At 42.1% G+C, this 20,729-nt stretch overlaps 2 protein-coding genes across 2 annotated transcripts in view; both read right to left on the bottom strand.

Moving 5' to 3' along the window:
• The window catches only part of sdcbp2 (syndecan binding protein (syntenin) 2), a 54,016-nt gene extending 53,135 nt beyond the window's left edge, over positions 1 to 881 (bottom strand). Inside the window, exon 1 of the mRNA XM_076275524.1 lies at positions 674 to 881. The gene's annotated coding sequence lies outside the window, so the exon portion shown is untranslated. The remainder of the gene's footprint in view (positions 1 to 673) is intronic.
• Positions 882 to 2,001: 1,120 nt separating this feature from the next.
• On the bottom strand, positions 2,002 to 8,254 carry fkbp1ab (FKBP prolyl isomerase 1Ab). Its single transcript, XM_076275657.1, has 5 exons — positions 8,097 to 8,254; positions 7,905 to 7,952; positions 4,928 to 5,040; positions 3,781 to 3,952; positions 2,002 to 3,656 (listed from the first exon to the last, which is right to left on the bottom strand). Exons 1-4 carry the CDS (start codon positions 8,131 to 8,133, stop codon positions 3,824 to 3,826), a joined length of 327 nt encoding a protein of 108 aa, XP_076131772.1. The 5' UTR covers positions 8,134 to 8,254; the 3' UTR covers positions 2,002 to 3,656; positions 3,781 to 3,823.
• Between the last annotated feature and the right edge of the window lie 12,475 nt (positions 8,255 to 20,729).

The raw sequence follows: 20,729 nt of genomic DNA, 5'->3' as shown, positions 1-20,729 counted from the left end.
TGGTTAACGTTGTGTCCCCAAACTGACTCATATGATTAGGTCAAATCATTACGTATCACAACGTTAATGGCAAGCCAACGTTCATGGATTCCAGAGAGAAGTGATATTAGACTGCTGAAATGAACGTAAGACACGTTGCTTTGACGAATTATTAAGAAAACGGTTAACTTATTAGCAAGATGAACTGCGCCATCACAGCCATCGCGCTAACGTTAAGTTAGCTAACGGGGTGGGATCCCAGGTGTTACTTTAAGCTGTTATTACCACTGATTTAACTACTTGCCAGTGAACTTTTGCAATTATGTCGATGTCCAACTTATAAGCTTTCCTCATAGATGTTACCTCCATGTGTAAGGTGCGTTATGTAATGACCTCATAAAACACAACAGTTAGATAAAGTCAAATGTTTACCTAACTGGTTTGTCTTTGTTCTTTCGAGAAACCGCTAGCTTCTGGGCAGCTAGCGATAGTTACCACTTTGTGAGCTAGCTAAGGTAACGTTAGCTACTAGGATAAAGATGCAACCGATGCAACTCAAGCCACGGAGGTAGAAACTAGCTGATCAACAGCGAGAACAAAATTAAAACCATAACAGCTCTAGCGCAATTGACCATTCATCGAATTACCATACCTGTGTCCGTACTCAAAACTTGTTCATGAGAAGTGTTCTTACCTTGTAATTTACTGTACTGAAACCCAAGCGCAAATACGGTCAGGAGATTATGTAGCTAGTCCTAGCGAGCTAACAAAACCAGACACGTCCGAGCCGAGGTACTTCTCGCTTTGCGCTGTTACTGGAACTTCTTTGCTAAACTTCCTGGTAGGCAAGGGCTTGCATGACGTATTTCAGACCGCCTTTTAACCAGCTGTTGAAGACTTTTCTGTGCTGTGCTGTTTAACCCTCGTTTACTTGTCATACAAAGTTTAATTTTGACTGTAGGTCGGGAACATTATATACTATAGTATACTGCTCTGGAAAAAGGATGTTGACATGACGACAATGGTAATGTTACGACTTTATGGCTGCCAATCATATGACTTATATGAGTCATAGTTTCAATGAATTACGTTGGACCACAAGTAGACTAGGCCAGTGGTTTTCAAAGTGGGGGACGCGAGGGGGTGCCAGGGGGGCCTCAGCAAGTTGGAAGGAAAAATAAAAGCAACAAATAAATACATTTGAAAAATGTAAAATATACCTATTACTATGAGGGTTGTTATACAATGCCATTATAATAATTGGTCACATTATCTGAACATTATATTTTCCATGATTATGACTGGGAATAATAGTAGAGTGATAACTGTCATATAGCAGAAAGCCCCAAATGCCATTTTTACACACTGTATGCTCCATCGCGAAGTGCTTGTGGCTAAAATAATTATTAGGATTAGCTTAATGTATTTTTACATTTGCCGTAGTATTGTCGATGGGTTTAATAACACATCAAGGGGGTCCTTGGCCAGAACCTAGTGGTATTTGGGGGGCCTTGTCATGGAAAAGTTTGGGAACCCCTGGACTAGGCCATTAGTCATTCTCAAGGCCTGACAGGTAAACTATATCCGAAATTAAACAGTAGCCCATCCTGAACGATCGCAGCCCACATTTCAACTCAGACTGTTGAGGTAAGTAATATATTTCTTTCTATTTCCGAAGTCCTACACAGTTGGTTGAGTTTGGGTTAGTGGTGTTGTTTTGCTTGTTTCCTCTTGTCTGCATTCGAGAAGCGCAGTCTTGAGGGTTCCGTCCACCTTCCTAAACAAGACAGTAGGCCTATTGTCAAATTAACTGACCCCTCGTGTGTGTTTCCGAATGTGCCATTGTAAGTTAATGGTTATGGTGAAAAAATGTCAGCATGATAGAAGGGTGATAGAGAAATTATTTTCAGTCATTCATGGTGGCAAAGTCTTGCTTGTAAATAAGCTATTTGGTTATGGGGATGGCAAAAACAAAACACAGCTAAAAACGCAGTCTGGTGAAGACATCTGAAAAAAGGCTAATTTCTCAAAGCAGGTAGAAAGCACTTTATTGCAACAGCACATTTTGATTTCATCATTGGTTTTTGCCTGCGCTAGTTACTGAGCACACGAATGAACAGTGCAGCAAAGGACCCTTGAAGCCACATATCCAGATAGCTTGAATTTCAACAGTAGCAAAGGCCAGCATCTCCTTAAACTATATTTTTATGTTAACTCTTCATTAAAACATTTATTGTTCATACAAAACATTGTTGCCCTAGCTGTCATTTGGACTAAACAAACAATTTGTTTACAAACAACTTGTTTAGGCAATGTGTCCCACATCAGTATTGATAGTGGCAGCTTTCATAAAAACAAATGTATAATTTAAAAGTCCAACTTTAGAATAGTATTTCTTTGTGTTAGAAAGTTGGCATCTGAGAAATACAAATGATGGCAAGTAGTTAAAGTAAATAAGGTGTGGGAGGTCACAATTGCAAGATACTTCCCCACTTTAGCAAAAACATTTCTGCAGGAAAAAAGCAAAACACAATTTAGTGTGTACCAACGTGCACACATACCCAGATGAATACTAAAGTCGCTAAAATGTCTTGGAAAAAGTTGAGCACAGTGAAAGTCAACTCAGTAGAGGACTTAACTATGGAACATGCACAGCCCCTGTCCGTTCAATGAGTGGCTGCAAAATTAGTCTGATTTCAGTGCTAAAATGTCCAAGTCCAAGTATCACTAAACAGTTGTTTTTATTAGCAAGTATATTGATATCGTTTCCATTTTCAAAACCTTGATTTATTTGATTAATACAAAGCGAAGTTAGATCCACCAAAAAGACAGCAATTTGTTTTGTTTCTCCTATCGGACCTATTTGGATTATTTTCTCAATTTGAGGCAACACGACATTAGACACATTTTGCAGCAAGACTGTTCCTCTGTGACATCATTGTCATTGGGCTGTTTTATGAAGAGGCACTAGGGTCAGGGATGCTGGGACTCACTACCAAACTAAACCACGAGTGTATGGACAGACACTAATCACAACTACCTAATTCAGATAGGAGGGGCAGAATTAAAAAAGAAAATACAACTTCATTTCTAATTAACATTGTAAAGGAGTTCCTGATTGACATCATAAAGGATAGGCCGTGATGATTCAAAGCTACACCTCTATGCAAGCTAACAGTACAGGCTAGACCTTCACGCTCCTACGCTAAATTCATATTTTGTTCTATTCTCCAGATGGGAGGAGGTATGAATGCCAACGTGTGCTTTTCGTTACCCTTACATCTTGAACTCAAAGTCAAACATGGTTGCTTGCACATGGACAACCCTTTCAGTGGAAAATCAGTGAGTGAATGTGCATTGCTGTGTAAACGAGATCTCTGCTCAATGGTTCATTGGTATGTTGTAGTTACACTTGATCATGCACAAACTAGAACAGAAAAAAAAAAATCCACAATTTAAGTATTTTCAAGATTAAGAACATCACGAGGTTTGTTAGGTTATGGCCCATAGTTTTATAGGAAGAGTGTGGAGGGAGGATAATAACAGTCACTGACAAAAACACAGATCTATACGGATAAAATAGTGACCCAAGTGGTGGAAGATTAGACTCGGGACTCTTAAAGAATCAAGTGCAGACTCCCCTAGCTTCTTTACAAGTGTCCAAGGTAGGAGACCAACTGCAGAGGAGAGAAAGGGGTAAATAATTAAATCTTTACATGAGCAAAATTACATTTTGAGCCATAGCACACAATACACCACAGTAACATGTAACATGCATATTGCATCCACATGGTCACTTACCAAAAAATACAAACAGAAAGAGAGAGGCTGAAGAGAAGCGGTTTCACTCCAGGCTGAGCAGCTCCACATCGAAGATTAGGGTTGCGTTGGGCGGGATGATCCCTGGATGCCCCTTGTTGCCATACGCGTAGTCAGGAGTGCAGGTCAGCTTCGCCCGCTGCCCCACGCTCATCTAAACACACATTAGAGCACAAAAGGAGTCGAATTCAGTTGCCGTTTTAGGTGCAGAAAACCTAAACTAGATTGTGTTTGATAGGTAAGGTAGCAGCAGACTGCAGCAGATGGATTGTGTTTGATGGGTAAGGTAGCAGCAGACTGCAGCAGCTGGATTGTGTTTGATAGAAGCCATTATTTATACACACACATTATATTTATACATCTAAACTGAGAAATAACACAAATAAAATGTTTTAGCCGCCAACGACAAGCAGACAGCAGGCTTGAGGCTTTCCGCAGATTGGTGAAGGACTGTTCAAATGTAAGGTGCTGGAGCACAGTGGTTTGGCATCACCGTCACACTTGCATATTAACCCCTAACACACCAACACCAGGAACAGACCACTACCCCCCCCCAGCTACATGTCACTAACAATCCTAATTTAGACAAAATGATCCACTATACAGTGGTGTGTAGTCAGTGACCAGATCTGAAACACCTGTGAGTGAATAACATTTTGCAATAATTGAGTTGAACACTCAGTTTCCTGCCACTGTCGCTCTTTGACTGAAAAGCTGACATCTAGCTGCTTGACAGCAAAAGAAAAGATAATTGAATTTTATTCCCCATCCACCACAAGTGTTGCACATTTTTCCTTTTATCAGATAGTCTCTACCCATCTTTAGTAAATGACATAACACATCCCAGGGACACTGCTGGAGGAGACCAGTGACCAGGATACATCAAATAGGTCTGACATGGCAGGCAAGTTAAAACTGCTGTGCGCCGTATCAGCATTTGTTGGGGCAAGCTCCACGCGCCATAAAGCAAAGAGTAACGCCATAGACAGGTAACGCCATAGACAGGTAACTCTGCTTTGCCCGGTTGTTGGTTCCGGCATCTGAACCGCTGTGTTCCGCCTTAATCACCACACGCATTACCACACGCCCTTCATTACCACACGCACACAAGGCGTACGGCATTGCATACCTGCACTACCCCTTCCTCCCAGCCACGGATCACTTCCTGTTTGCCAATCTTGAACTTGAAGGGCTTGTCACGGTCGCGGGAAGAGTCAAACTTGCGTCCATCGGTGAGGGAGCCTAGAAGGGAGAGAGAGAGAGAGGAGAGAGAGAAAGAGAGAGAGAGCGGTCATTTCCCCGGAAGCCCTTGCAGACCACCAGATGGGTCTCTGTCGCCATCCCCACCTCTTAGCATTCACACTCTGAGGCACACAACTACAGACAGACACGCATGAGAAGCCCACAACTACAGACAGACACACATGAGAAGCCCACAACTACAGACAGACACGCATGAGAAGCCCACAACTACAGACAGACACGCATGAGAAGCCCACAACTACAGACAGACACGCATGAGAAGCCCACAACTACAGACAGACACGCATGAGAAGCCCACAACTACAGACAGACACATATGAGAAGCCCACAACTACAGACAAACAGGGACGCATGAGAAGCCCACAACTACAGACAGACAGGGACGCATGAGAAGCCCACAACTACAGACAGACAGGGACGCATGAGAAGCCCACAACTACAGACAGACAGACACGCATGAGAAGCCCACAACTACAGACAGACACACATGAGAAGCCCACAACTACAGACAGACACACATGAGAAGCCCACAACTACAGACAGACAGGGACGCATGAGAAGCCCACAACTACAGACAGACAGGGACGCATGAGAAGCCCACAACTACAGACAGACAGGGACGCATGAGAAGCCCACAACTACAGACAGACAGGGACGCATGAGAAGCCCACAACTACAGACAGACAGGGACGCATGTAGGGTTGGGCACCGAAACACGGTTCTAATATGGCACCGGTGCCGACGCAAACGGTAGTAACATCGAATAGCATCGAATAACAACGTGGATTTCGGTGCCTCATTTCGGTGCTTAAATAGCGTTGTTTTTTTTTTGAGGCATCACTGCATGTCATGCGCCATCTCTAACGTCTTGCTCTGATAGCAACACATCCAGATACATTTAGCTAACATTATAAACACTGGATGTATAAACCAGAGGGGTGCACCACATAGGCAAGTGGACAGTGTTTGACAGCTTGCGTGAGCCCAAGTAGCTTACTTTAAATCGATATCGCGAGCTCCTGTCAAAATCTAGCAGTGGGCCTAACTACACACAAGCAAAAGGCTATGAAACAACATCAACAGTAGGCTAGCCTATACGTTACACAATATCCTTGCTAATGCGCTAACTGACATTTATTTGAAATGTTATCAGCAAAGTTGTGAGGTGAAAACTTTATTTCACGGTGTAGTGACGGAAGTAGTGAGGGAGCGCAACACTATGTGCTTATGTAACACGTAGGGCAAATGATGGAGAATCATACGTGACAAACGCACAAGAAATCAACCACATCTTAGTTTTCCTGCTGTGATTCCTTCCTGAGGGAGCACTGAGGGTTATGTGTCAAGGAGAGAATTCTCCGTTCAGCAGAGATAGCCACAGCACTCGTCTCTAGCGTGTACCCAAGTGAGAGGAAACGGGGCCAAAACCTGCTGTCCACACAGATCACCTCTACAAGGTAAAGCCTGCATCGTACTGCTATCCCCTTATCCTCACACTCAGCAGTATCTGTATAGGGCTAGGATGTGACCATAACAGTATCTGTATAGGGCTAGGATGTGACTATACACGCACACTTAACATGTACTGAAAGTACCTCAACAGCTGCAAAGACTCATTGACACACGTTCTATGGATGTGTCAGTATATATCACTTAATCACAAATCAAAACTGACTTTACACATGACCTGACTAAATGAATCGCTTGCTCAGTTTTCCAAATGGGTCAGCATGGCTTAGTTATGGTGTTATATAGTCCATTCATTGGTAAAATAACAACAACGGGTAAAATACCCGTTTCCCCCCATTCATAATATCTGTAATAAAATCCTTTTATTTTCCACACAAAAAAATAGTTAATAAAGAATGTGGGTAGTATTTCAAAGTTACATAATCAAACACCAGCCTCACTGCCTTGATCGCAACTGTCTAGCGCTTTGGAAGTGAGAAGCTCGTCGTAGAAGCATTATCTTAAGAAAATTAAAACAATTCCCTGTGCACCTGATCGGTAACTTAATTAAAGACTTATCCACTCAGAACTCCTTAATGCACTAACTTACAGCCAATACACCGAGTCACAATATCCCATGGAGTCAATCACCCCAGACGCTGATAATCCGCTCTATCCAACGCCGCCAATCCTTCGAGTTCCAACAATGGCAAGAAATCAGACGGGGTTTAAAAACAGAGCCGTCTTGTCTGAATGAGACAGATGCAATAGGCTGTCGACGGCTGGACATCTTGAGCAAAAAATAATATTTTTCAATTAACTTCAAGTGGAGCTACATGCAATAACGATGCACGATTAAAATAAAATAAAAAAATCTGCGTTTTAATTTAACACCAGCGTAGAGTACAAGATGGCTATATACAGTGCACCCAGTTTCATTGAGGTTGTGCCGGGGTGTCGTTTGTTATAGCTAACAGTACCTAGCGCAACAAACGTTAACGTCTATCTGTTCGTATAATAGATTGACACGATTGTGTAACGTTAACGAATAACGTTAAGATATGCATGGTTTCAGCTTTACACTGACCAATCTTACATACACGAAAGCATGCTGATCTTTACAGAGAAAACCTTTCCATTTATTGTAATTTTACAGGGAAACCGTGTTGGGTGCATACCCAGTTAGCAGATAGCTAACTACACACTGGCATTGCTGGGGCCATCAGCTAGGCTTGTTTGATACGATTCGTAATAGAGGTTGCTTGTATAGCTAAAATGGTCGATATACCGATATCTTGAATATATAACACCAAGTTAACGCCCAGTTTCATAGAAGGTACTCAATCGGAAAACAATAAAGCTACTAAGTCACTTCAAACCTATTTAAGACTCACCGACATAATGCACCACACACGTCTGTCCTTTTTTGGGGAAAGTCCTTCCTGTTAGAGCGCGCAGAGAAAAACAGGAAAACAGGCAGGAGCCCGCGGTTATAAAAATGAGATCAAAAGGAGACAAATAATATCAAAATATATAAACAGTTCAATACTAAATTTTCATAATGGATATTAGATGTTTTATGTTACCATCGCCCGGGGTTATTGTCTCAATCTCGACTCCCATTTTGTTCGACAGTATCTCCGTCCAAAAACGACACCCTCCCGCAATCTGCTCCCTCGGCGGCTGTTCCAAGCTGTCTCTATGCAGCGTTGAAGACCACGTGACACCGACGTACCAAAGCGTGTTTACGCTTGTACGGCCTTCGACGCCGGAAATGGTGAGACGAAAAAGGAAATAACACAAGAATGCATCTGTTTGAAGCAAAGATGACCTAGTCCTATATCTATGTATAAAACCAGAGAATGTCTAATAAGGGGAGAACCCATAGACAGTAAAAGGGAGAACCGCCACTCTCGGGAAACTTCCGGTTTCTGAACTGGTTGCAGTTCCTGTTCTGGTTCCACATGAGGGCGCTCACGAATAAGTGCAGAATGAATTGAGGTCTATGGAGCTGTACCCCTCAAATCCACTTTTTCTCACTTTTTTCTATAATTTTTTGGCCAGAAATTGGAATGTTGCATGCGAAAGAGGGGGCAGAGAAAATATACACCGCTGAGTATTATATTTTTTGAGTCACTTATTTGTTCTAAAAAGCCTTTCAAATGCGTCAATGACGTCATTCATTAGCAGAAAGCTAGTGAGTTGTGGGCAACAACGACCCAACCTGTAAGAAATCGAAAGGACGTAAGTACTCATTGGACTTGAGCCGCCTACAGGCCAATGTAGGCTATAATTTGCTGTTGAAATTAATAAATGGATAAACTGATAAATTAGGCTCACTGTTGTGTCTTCGTTTAGCCTAATGAAACCTAGTCTAGCGTAAAGTGTTAAATAAGTAAAAATGCCATGTCAAACAGTGCTTGGGGTAGCCTGTATCCGGTATAGCCAAGACTGACGTCGATGGCAAAGCATTCTGCTTTGGGGAATTATTTGCTATGGTATGGCATGGCCATGGTATTCAAATACTGTATATGTTCAACATAGGCTGAAAGTTATGTTTAACGTGCCTTCTCCCAAAAAGTTTTAGTTATTCATCTCTAAAGTAATGAGTCAAAATTCTCACCTAGACAAGGGGAAAAGTGCTGTGAGAATCATGTTCTTTGATTTCTCAAGTGCTTTTAACACCATCCAACCCCTCAGACTGGGAGACAAGCTCTTGCAGATGGGTGTGGACGCTCACCTGGTAACCTGGATTACAGATTACCTGACCGAGCGACCACAGTTTGTCAGACTGAAGAACTGCCTCTCTGACACTGTGATCAGCAGCACCGGAGCGCCACAGGGAACTGTGCTCTCTCCAGCCCTGTACACATCTGACTTCTGCTACAAAACCGAGTCATGCCACATGCAGAAGTTTTCTGATGATACTGCAATTGTGGGGTGTATCAGGGAAAAGCAAGAGGAGGAGTACAGGAGCCTGGTGGAGGACTTTGTGCAGTGGTGCAAACTCAATCACCTTCAACTAAACACTTCAAAGACCAAGGAGATGGTGGTGGATTTCCACAGGTCTAAGCCCGCTCTGCTACCAGTCTCCATTGATGGGGTCAATGTGGAGGTGGTAAGCACCTACAAGTATCTGGGTCTCCACCTGGACAATAAACTGGACTGGTCGGCCAACACTGATGCACTCTACAAGAAAGGACAGAGCAGGCTGTACTTCCTGAGGAGGCTGCAGTCCTTCAATGTGTGCAGCAAGCTCCTCAGGATGTTCTATCAGTCTGTTGTGGCCAGCGTCCTCTTCTATGCAGTGGTATGCTGGGGAGGAAGCACAAAGAAGAAGGATGCTGGGCGACTTGACAGGCTGGTAAGGAAGGCTGGCTCTGTAGTGGGAGCTGAACTGGAGTGCATCACTTCAATATCTGACAAAAGGACCCTAAACAAACTGATCAACATCTTCGACAATGAATTGGATTCCGCTCTACAGCACTATCAAAAACCAAAAGAGCTTGATCAGCTGGAGACTTTGCTCACTGCCATGCACAACTGAAAGGCTGAGGAAGTAATTTGTTCCTAGGGCCATTGAACTGTTCAATGCCTCACTAAAGGGAAGAGGAGAGATAGACTTCTCTGCTTAGTCTGTCTGCCTCTCCACCCTCTCCATGAGTACTGACTGCCCACTACTGCTTTACTACTATTTTACTACTGTTTTACTAATGTACACAGCCAAATGTTTTCACTACTGTTTTACTGCTGCACTGTTTTTCATGCTATATTAGCACACATGATCAATGGCTGCGGTCAGGCTTCTGCTACAATAATGAATGAATGAATGGCTATAACCCTATTACCTCAACCTGTTCTTGCACTGAAATAGTTTTTTTATTTTATTTTACCTTGTCTACATTATACTTTACTCTCCTATTTGTCCATATTATTTATGCTGGTCTCTAGACCTTACTCTTGCACTGTTGCACTGTTGGACTAATGTTGGACTACTTTTTGCACCTTCACCATGACACTCACTCTCTTGAGCACCTTGCCATGCACACACAACTAAGGACTATGGTTGGACTACTTTTTGCACCTTCACCATGACACTCACTCCCTTTAGCACCTTACCAGTCCCGGCCCTGTCACTACAAGCGTCTTATGCTTGATCACCCTCAAGCACATTGGACTTTCTTAATTTAATTTATATAGTGTATTTAGTATTTAGTTTTGTTAGTTTTCTTATCTTTCTTATCTTCTACTGTCTTTATTGTACAGTGGAGTTTAGTTATATGTTTATACTTATACTTATGTTTACCATTTCTGCTGTAAGTGCATGTTGTGTGTGATGTCTGTATGCTACTGAGACCCTTGAATTTCCCCTTGGGGATCAATAAAGTATCTATCTATCTATCTATCTATCTAAAATCACAAACAACTTCAGGCGGCGCTCTCTTCCATCTAGCCTGGCCCAGTTAGATGGTGTTCTCCCCCCGGTGCTCGTGGTTCAGTCCTACCACAAGCGCAATAAAGGAAAATTAGAAAATTGAAGCATCATTTAAATTTGTAACTTCTGAACAGAAAACCGTAACTGTGCTCAATTGAAAATCAAAATAAGCAACAATAACCCATTTACTGTGCCGTCCTAAAGAATGGATAACGGATTTTTAAGCCTTTTTTTATATATTTTTTTTCATGTGAATTCTGCAAATAGAACATAGCACTGCAAAGCGTTACACGGACCGGTTCTAAAGGAACTGTTGTCCACAGCTAAGGACGCCGGATGGATTTTGAATCACCTCCGCGGAGGCCAATTATATCCTCCAACGGGCCTCTTACAGAACCTCCCAATTCAGACTTTCATATCCAGCCTCTCGCTCAGCAGCTCCCTTCTTACAGGACACTTGTGTATTAAAGATCTTAAATTATATGACAATTTCCAATAATTCCTTTTTAGTCACAATGGATGTAGAGGCTTAATACACAAATATTGCTCATGATGATGGACTAAAAGCTTTACATTATGTTTAACAAACAGGTCTACAGACTCTTTACCTCCCTCTGATTTTATTATCCAACTCACTGAATGAAAAGATATATATATATATATAAGAATAATATTTTTCTGTTCCAAGACCATTTGTATTCAGGTACGTGGTACTGCTATGGGGGCATGTTTCGCCCCAAATTATGCCAATCTTTTTCTAGGTCTATGGGAGAAGGATTTTATCCAGGGTAATATCTACAGTGACAAGATAAAATGGTGGGGGAGGTACATTGAAAATGTATTTCTGATTTGGACTGGTTCTCATGATGAATTGTTATTGTTCTATGATTTCTTGAATAATAATGATAGCAATGTAAAATTGTCTATGGAATATTCTAATACTACGATTAACTTCTTAGACCTAACCATCTCTAAAGGTCGGGATGGCCAGCTCCGACACAGTAGACCACCTGATTTTATTATCCAAACTTCACTCTTTTAACCTATCACCCTCAGTATTAGACATAATCTCCTCTTATTTAACTGATAGATCACACGTTGTCAAAACTGACCATGCAATATCTCAGCCCTTGGGATGTGGTATGGGTGTCCCACAGGGAAGCATTCTGGGGCCTTTACTCTTTCTTCTACAGTATATTAATGATCTCCCAGCTGTGTGTAAATACTCTAAATGCCTAATGTATGCTGATGACACTGTGCTCTTTCTATCTGACCCCAACTCTGATATGATAAACTCTAAACTGTCATCTGACCTTCAATTTGTACATAAGTGGTTGAATGACAATCACTTAACAATCAATGTTAAAAAACTGAATGCATGTATTTCCACTCACCCAGAAAGCATCTGTCCATTACCAGTCCTGTAATCTTTTCAAATCAAACTCTTGTCATCACCAAATCATATAAGTACTTGGGAGTACTACTTGACTCACACCTTACATACCGTGAACACGCTTCCAAGCCCTATCTGCAATATTCTCAACCATCTCATACTGTCTACGAATATGGTCCCTCACCACAAAGGAAGTTACTGAACCCTAACCTGACTCCGCCAGATGGATTTGCTCCGCATATCCATCTGGGAACTTTTCATTGAAGAACTTTTGGGAAGGGGCGGACATACTGGTTAGCTGATTGGATAAACCATCTGTCTATCACCACCTTTGTTGGTTATCGACGGGCCAAATCAACCAATTGGATGAACAAAGTATTCTTCTAATGCCGTTTAACATACAATTAAGTTAGGTAACGTGACAAACGTTAAGATGTTTTAACTTACCATTTATGAACCTAATCAACGACAATTCCCATCAAGTTTTCACGGTAGGCCCTACACTTCTGAAGATAGTATATTCCTCCATTATGAACTGGAATCAGCCTTGGAGGATGTCTGTGTCGTTCATTCCTCCCAGCTGCATGGCTGAGACTCATAACTTCACAGTTTACCCAGGAATACTTTCTAATTTGAATAAAACTTGCGCGATAGCTATGCTCATCTCTGTGGATGCCGTCATGTTGTTCGTTGCGTCACACCTCAACCCGCCTCAAAGCCAACGCTGATTGGACGTTCGTTTGGTGAACTGCTCCAAATTTTCTTTAACGAAAGTATCCAGACTGATCTGCGAGTGAAACCCTGAAGCTCGCGAGATCAGGATGGTCTCACGAGGCTAACTGAACCCATCGCACGGTTATATTACCGAGCTCTGAAAATCCACAGTAATCTTCCCAAATGGACACACCACTGCACTGCGCTCATTCAATCGCACGCTCTGTCCTTTCCAGTGTTGTAGTCAAGTCACTATGCCTCGAGTCCGAGTCCAGGTTCGAGTCCTCAGTGTTCAAGTCCGAGTCAAGTCCAAGTCATTAAAAAAAAATTCCAAGTCAAGTCCGAGTCGAGTCCACTACTCATCCGAGTCAAGTCCGAGTCGAGTCACTATTGATCCACGTCGAGTCCGAGTTGAGTCCCTATTGATCAAGTCGAGTCCAAGTCCAGGACTAAAGTAAGCATAGCCTACATGTCGTTCCATTTTTTTACATTGCAGATGAAATCCTTAAAAGCAAAACGGACAATCTTCTGTCTCCAAGCAGGGGTGCCATCACTTGTGTGAAAGTAGTGTGAAAGTAGTATTGCCAAATTTCTTGCCAAATTTCTTGGTATTCTCTCCAAATCAGAGAGAATACCATACCATAGCTATACCATAGCCTATAGGCCTACTCATAATAAATGAGCAATCCACATCCCAATCACACAGGCCATTAAGTCACATTATGCTGTTACTGACTGCTGACAATTAGGCAGTGTTGTAGAAGTTCATACTTCACAAGAGCTAGATGAACGTTGGAGTAGGCCTATTTTTTAAGAGGTAGTGTGGATTAAATTTTTTTAAATTCTGGCTGTTAAATAGCCTACACAATTTTAGCGCAGTTTGGGAGGGACAGAAACAGAGCAGGGCCCGTCTTGGTAGCTTCTTTCTGACTCCCGTGACGTGAACACTGGCTACCGGCAACTGCATAATTATGTTATCACTTCACTGACACTATGGAGACATATTTCACGTCAACAATAGAGATGAAAACTAGCTTTAGGTTAACAAAGATGTAGATCATCTGCCTAATTAATTTATTTGTGCAACAGGCCACGTTCATTTCAGCGAGATGAGTGAAATAAATGTTTTTTTAAGCTGCCATCGCCATACTATTTGCTACGATATTCACCTGTTAGAAATAGAACACGTTGCTATTTCCTTTTTTTTTCGTGCAGTGGATTAGGCTATCAAATCGCTCGTTTGAACAGTAACAGTAATCCAGTTCATTCGTGGTTTTAAATATAGTTGTTTCTGGCCTACCCACGAGAGGTTCAGTTTGTCAGTTTGTCAGACACGTAGGCCTATTGACACTACATGGACACTCTACTAGGCAATTTAATGTATGCTTCTATATTTTATGACACCAAAATTAAGAAGTATGCTATATCTTGATCGGGAAAACGTTTAGTTTATTTTTCTTTCATCCGATAATAGCCTGCTGCAAATTAACAGATAGAAGCAGAGGCGATTCTAGAGTCTGTGGGGGCCCCAAGCAAAAATTCCAAGGGGGCCCTACCGACAAGTTTTATAACCATTATGTTATATCACCATTAGGTTATTATGTTAAATAATAAAAATACAAAAAGCGTATTATAAAAATTCTTATATTTTGAAATGTATCTGGTGTATGCACTCATAATGATTCTCTACATCGTTTTACTGCATTGGCCATGAACAAAGTAGAAGCAAAAAAGGGGTTTCTTTGTTGAACAAATTGGGATGCAATGTGAGCCTTGAATTGGATGCCATGCAGGAATTTGCTAGGATTTCAAAACCGGATTATGAACATGCTTTGCCACAAAAACAGATACAAATTTGTAAAGCTATATGAAGTTATGATTTTGCTGTCACTTTGTCTGTTTTATAACCAATAATGATGTACTTGGTATCAAATGATAGCTCTGTGTCTCCTCTTTCATCTGACATGCGTGGCATATCTATCCGATCACAGGTCTGTGAGTAATTTAAACGAGAGTAATGGGTGTGCAGCGTTGGTTTGTGTACATGACGTTATTATTTTGCAGTTACTTCGTCTGTTTTTATAAGCCAAAAGGATCGATATGGTACCAATGGATAGCCCTGTGTCTCCTCTTTCATCTGATACGCTTGCCATATCTATGCGATCACGGGTTTGCGAGTAATTCAAACAAGAAACAGACAAGTGCATAGTCTTGTTGGAAAGCCCCACTTCTGCTCTGTCACTCAAGTTTTATCTCGCTGCAATGAACAGTTCCGGAGCAATGTAACAAAGAAGAAATGGTCTATTTTTTGACGCACTTTGCGTCAATCGGGTTCTAACAAATTAACGTGTATGCTTGGTCCTTACTGCATCGCGATTAACATGTTATGGCTGACAGCCCTAATACAAACATAACGTTAACCATCTCCTTGCTTAACTAGTTATAACTGCCGCTAGCTAGCTGACGTTTACTGTCGTATAGATGTAGCAAACCATGTTCAATCTTTCTGGCAATTAACATTAGCCTACTATAACTTCATTGAGTAGGCTAAATGGCAAAATCCGATGTTGATCCGTCATACTGCACCCTCGCTTGACGTTTACCACAGTTGCCTAAATATATGCGGATTCTTTTAACTTTTTTGAACACAGATCCGCTGTTCATAAGGCCATAGCATAGGGCCTACATATGCACGTACTGTTTGTAGGTACAACAGGGCAGGAGCACGCAAAATACATCATTCAATCTCAAATTCTCGCTTGACCCACTGGCAAACGCACTGAGACCAGGTCGGGGGCCCCCTAGCGGCTCGGGGCTCCAAGCAGTTGCTTGGTTTGCCTGTTGACAAGGTGCGCCTCTGGATAGAAGCACGGCAGGGCACGCCCCGAATGAAAATGAATGAATGGAACCTCGCTTCTCGCGTCAGTCAGGGAAAACACTGTTCACCAAGTCACGATGATCAGCTATCCAGCAGCAGTGTGTGTTGTTTAGCCTAGGCTGAGTGTAATCTTAGGTAATGTTATGTCATGTATGAGAACTAATATTGCCTGGCAATAGCCTACTACATTGAAATAGCGGCGACCATATCTCCAGGCATTTTGGTGTTAAAGTTAACGTTAGTTTGCTTTGCATGTGAACATGATGTGACTTGCAATGTAGCCTATGACACGAAGCAGTAGCCTAACATTCCCTTGAACTAAAACTAGTATTACGAATAATTTAGATATTAAAATCATATAGCAAATTATAGCCTAATGACATACTACAATTATAGCCTTATGATATATTACAAAAAAAGTCGAGTCCTCGACGAGTCATCGCGAGTGCGAATGCACGAGTCCGAGTCCAAGTTCGAGTCATCAGTGCTCAAGTCCAAGTCAAGTCACGAGTCTCTAAATTTAGCTAATGACTCGGACTCGAGTTCGAGTCTCGGACTCGAGTACTACAACACTGTCTCCTGGGTAACATAGGTACACCTGGTAATTTTTTCAGAATGTTTTGAGACCTAAGTGTGTGGGTCCTGGTTGAATTGACGTGGAATGACCCAACTGTAACTTTGTTACTTTTAATACTTTCCTGATAAATATGAAATGAAATTAAATTAAATACCACAGTGTTTTGAAAAGAGACAGAAATACTATGTTAACTCATTGAATGCCAAGCTGTTTTCGGGAGCTTTGTCCTAGAGTGCCAGCAATCTAGACCATTGTTGATGATTTTTGTACAGCCACAGCATATTCTGTGTTATAGCTATGAACACGTAGAATAGCTCGAAAAGGTGAGACTTTAAGCTCTCGGTGGGTGCAAACCGTGTATTTCTACACGCCTCTGTTCCTGAGAAATCCCAAGCTAAACAGTGGCTAGTTTTCATCAAAATCTCAATGACTCAATGAGTTAAGAGCGGTGTTTCTGGTGCCCCCAAAAATTACTTTTAGGGGGGCCCCCACCCTTCGATACAAACTAGTACCAAGCCATCTCAGCGTGAGCAAAAAGACCACTTGGCTCCACAGACGAATATATACAAATGTGGATTTTGCAACTATTGTTCTTTTGTTTAATGGTATTCTTGTATTGGTGTCCTTAGCCTATGACCACCTAGTGGCCTTTTCTTGTATTGTTTACCTGGGAATTAATTACCTCTTGTGAAGTCATTACCTGTGTTATCCAGGTGTTTGTGATTAGCTAACCTGTTTGTTTGAGCACCATACCCTGAGAAAAGGCCTTCTGTGCCGCTACGCTACGCGTGGGGTGCTGCCCAGTTTATGTTTTTTAAATGTGACATAGCCATGTAAAATAAAGGCTTTTTATACATTTTTGGATACAAAGAGTGCCTTGGATTTCCTCCTTTTTTCAAATGACGTTTGTATTCCCTACACCAAAGAGCACCTTCAATTTTTTCTGCAATTCCTGAGCACTTTGGACTTTTCCTCATCACATATGTTGAGTCTTTGGGGAGGGACTTAAGAGAAGCCATGGCCTTAGCGCAGTTGACCACTGAGAGACGGCAGCTCTAGAGGTCTATAACAGGAGAGCAAAGGGTCTACCTGTTAATGTTGGTGATAGGGGCCAACAAAGGGGAACGAGGGAAGAAAAAGTTGGCGGATAGGTGGGAGGGCACACTGTACACGGTGACACCATCCATACTTTTCAAATCAAGAGCCCAGCTGGTTGTATAAAAACATTGCACAGAAACCTAATCATGCCAGTGAATTTTTTGCCAGTTGATGACAGAAATGACACTGACGAGCACCTGTCTTTCTCTGGAGACAGTATTAGGGTGCATTCAAGGCACTTGGGAATGACAAGCACCGCCCCCGTGGCTACTTTGTTTTTCCCACAGCAAGTGTTCATGTGCTTTGCCGTCAGAATGTGTGACAAACACGGATGCCACAACAAAGGTTAAAACATACACTCACTAATCCTAAATAAACAACTGTATTTGCTTAAAATATAGTGTAAGACGCTTGTGAAAGAAAGATATGCAGCTTTCAAGTGACAAAAACGGCAAATTCAAAAGTTCACATTAAAACTGTTGGACATGAAAGGCCACATGGACTACAAACGAACTACAACGTGACGACAAAAGTGATGACGAGCCCCTAACTGGGCAACTCTGTTAGCAAAATCTAGCCCCAGTTTCCGACCTCTGACTCACACATTACGTGACGTGAATGACGCGGAATGATGATGTTTTGCCTCGGAAAAAGGTTTTTCCGAAGCCCATGAACGCTAGGTTAGTGTGGCTGACAGCCTACAGTCTAGCCTGGACGATGACACTGATGACAGGACGGTTAGATGGGTTGCTCTGGGTTGGTCTTCCTGGTTGCTCTGACACGCATAGTGGTGACTCAGGGGATTTGACTGACTGTAGACGGAGGGAATGTAATAATTCCAGACTCGGTCAGAGTGGAATTAGAGGGTGCCTCAGCGTCCTCAGTGACAGTCCTGCGTGTGCTGTCGGACATGTGTGCTGGCGAGTCTCTGATTCCATTTTCAATTCTTCCTCCCTCACTGGTATTGCTGCATCTCTCGTCTCTCCTGGTCGCCATAGCGGTGGCGTACGCACAAGGTGTGGTAGAAGGCTCATACAGACTATGTCTGCTCAGTGGGTGCGGAGTCTTTTTAGAGGAGCTCACTAGAGTACATTCAAGTCAAGTCAAGTTTATTTATATAGCGCATTTGAGGTCATTCAATGTGCTTTACATGGCAAATTCAGATATTTTTTTGTATATTACTTTGTAGGCAATTTTGATATGTTTAATCAGTAAAATCTCTTTATACAGTCTGTTTGATAAGTTTCATTTCTACAAGTATATCCCTCATCACACTGGTTACTTCCCTTTAAAGGGACACCAGGCAAGCCTGATGCTTTTTCTCTACGAAACTCCCCCTCGCTCGGTCTGAAGCTCTTTTCCTTTTCTTTGCGTCTTCCGTCAAGTGTTTTCGCTGCTTCTTCGCCGGCTCTGCCATTATACACACGTTTGCAACAATCTCTAGCGTTTCGTTAGCCTGCCTCTGTGCTGTAAACTGATCCTGCTTCGGTCGGCGGGTAGGATACACCGAACTTGCAAGTGGGATATTCTTCCTACAGGCAGTAGGGGCGGGCGAGAGAGCCTTCATTCGCCCCGTAATGAGTCATTTAACCATATACCGACTTACGAAGATGATTAATTAACACGTTGCCTGGTGTCCCTTTAAGGGGGAGAAGTTTCAGTATTTTTAGTCTATTGTACTAGACTTTGTGTTCAGTTTTAGTGTATCCCTGTTTATGAGGTGTAGATGACACCTTACCCAGGATTAGTTTGGGGACTAGCAAGCCCGTCACCGGACAGCTCTTTTTAGCTGGTGGACCTGTGGTCCTGATTTTGCGTTGCACTTACCTGTGCTACTTGTCATTGAGGGTTTACCTACTTTTTTTTTTTTTACTTCCTGTATTTTTTTTTTTTTTTACAAATGATTTCTGTGTCTCTCTGATAATCTGTGTCTCTCTGATAATCTGTGTCTCTCTGTTCTGTTCATTTTTCCCACAGTTGTGTTAGGAGATTAGGGGGGTTAGAGTAAAAGTGACGTGGGGCTCAGGCCGGGGAAAATGAACTTTAACTTGGGGCAGCCAGCCCCCGCCCCCCCCCCCCTCTCCTTGGATGGTGCATCTTGCACGCATGTTACACTGAGCAATAAATTCTGTAAATAAGATCCAATTCAGTTGTCACATGGACTTGTATGGATATGTATGAATTTAACAACAAAACACAACGCAGAGTATATTTAAGGGGTCAAAACACTCCCGTTACAACTACATTGACTGCACTGCACTGTTTACCTGTTTACATTTGGTCCTGCGCTGCACTGTTTACCTTTGGTCCTGTGCTGTTTACCTGTTTACATTTGGTCCTGCGCTGCACTGTTTACCTTTGGTCCTGTGCTGTTTACCTGTTTACATTTGGTCCTGCACTGTGCTGTTTACCTGTTTACATTTGGTCCTGCACTGCACTGTTTACCTGTTTACATTTGGTCCTGCGCTGTTTCATCACTGCCTTTGCACTGGTGTGGCGAACTCTGCAGGTTCGTCTGCTTCCCCTGGTGGTTGTTATGTTTTTCAGTTTCCCGCAGACGCTGCCGTCCCTAATTGGTCCTGTTGAGTACCTGTAGGAGGCGTGCCAGGCTGAACAAAAAGGGCTCTCCCGCGGTCTTGGGGAGAGATTACTTTGAGCGGCGTTACATGACTGTCTTGAGAACTGTAGTAGCCAAATAAACTCATTGTTCTGATCTTGAAACGCCCGGTGTCTTTCAACATTATTGCAGTATCCAAGCATATTGTAATACTGGTAACACCCAAAACTACACAATATATTTATTTTTTATATTCCTGATCAATGGAAACAGAATGTAAGTGATTCTTTGTTTTTTATTTTTAATAAATTTCCAAAAATCTCAAACAACTTTTTAAACTGGTCATTATGGGGTATTAGCTGTAGAATTTTGAGAGAAAAAAATAAATTGAATCCATTTTGGAAAAAGGCTGCAACATAAAATGTGGAAAAAGTGAAACACTGTGAGTACTGTCCGTACGCACTGTATACACTGCGTTCCAAATTATTATGCAAATTACATTTTTCTCAGATTTTCCTAAATAGTTGATGCAAATGACAGTCAGTATAATTTTCAAGTCAACAACCA

This window comes from Alosa pseudoharengus, unplaced genomic scaffold (genome assembly GCF_046254945.1).
Source record: "Alosa pseudoharengus isolate Yale_2024_CS ecotype anadromous, Long Island Sound unplaced genomic scaffold, YU_APseudo_1.1 YU_APseudo_1.1_scf_9, whole genome shotgun sequence".
Classification (NCBI taxonomy): Eukaryota; Metazoa; Chordata; class Actinopteri; order Clupeiformes; family Clupeidae; genus Alosa; species Alosa pseudoharengus.
Note: the sequence above shows the minus strand (reverse complement) of the source record. Positions and strands in the feature narration are given on the sequence as shown.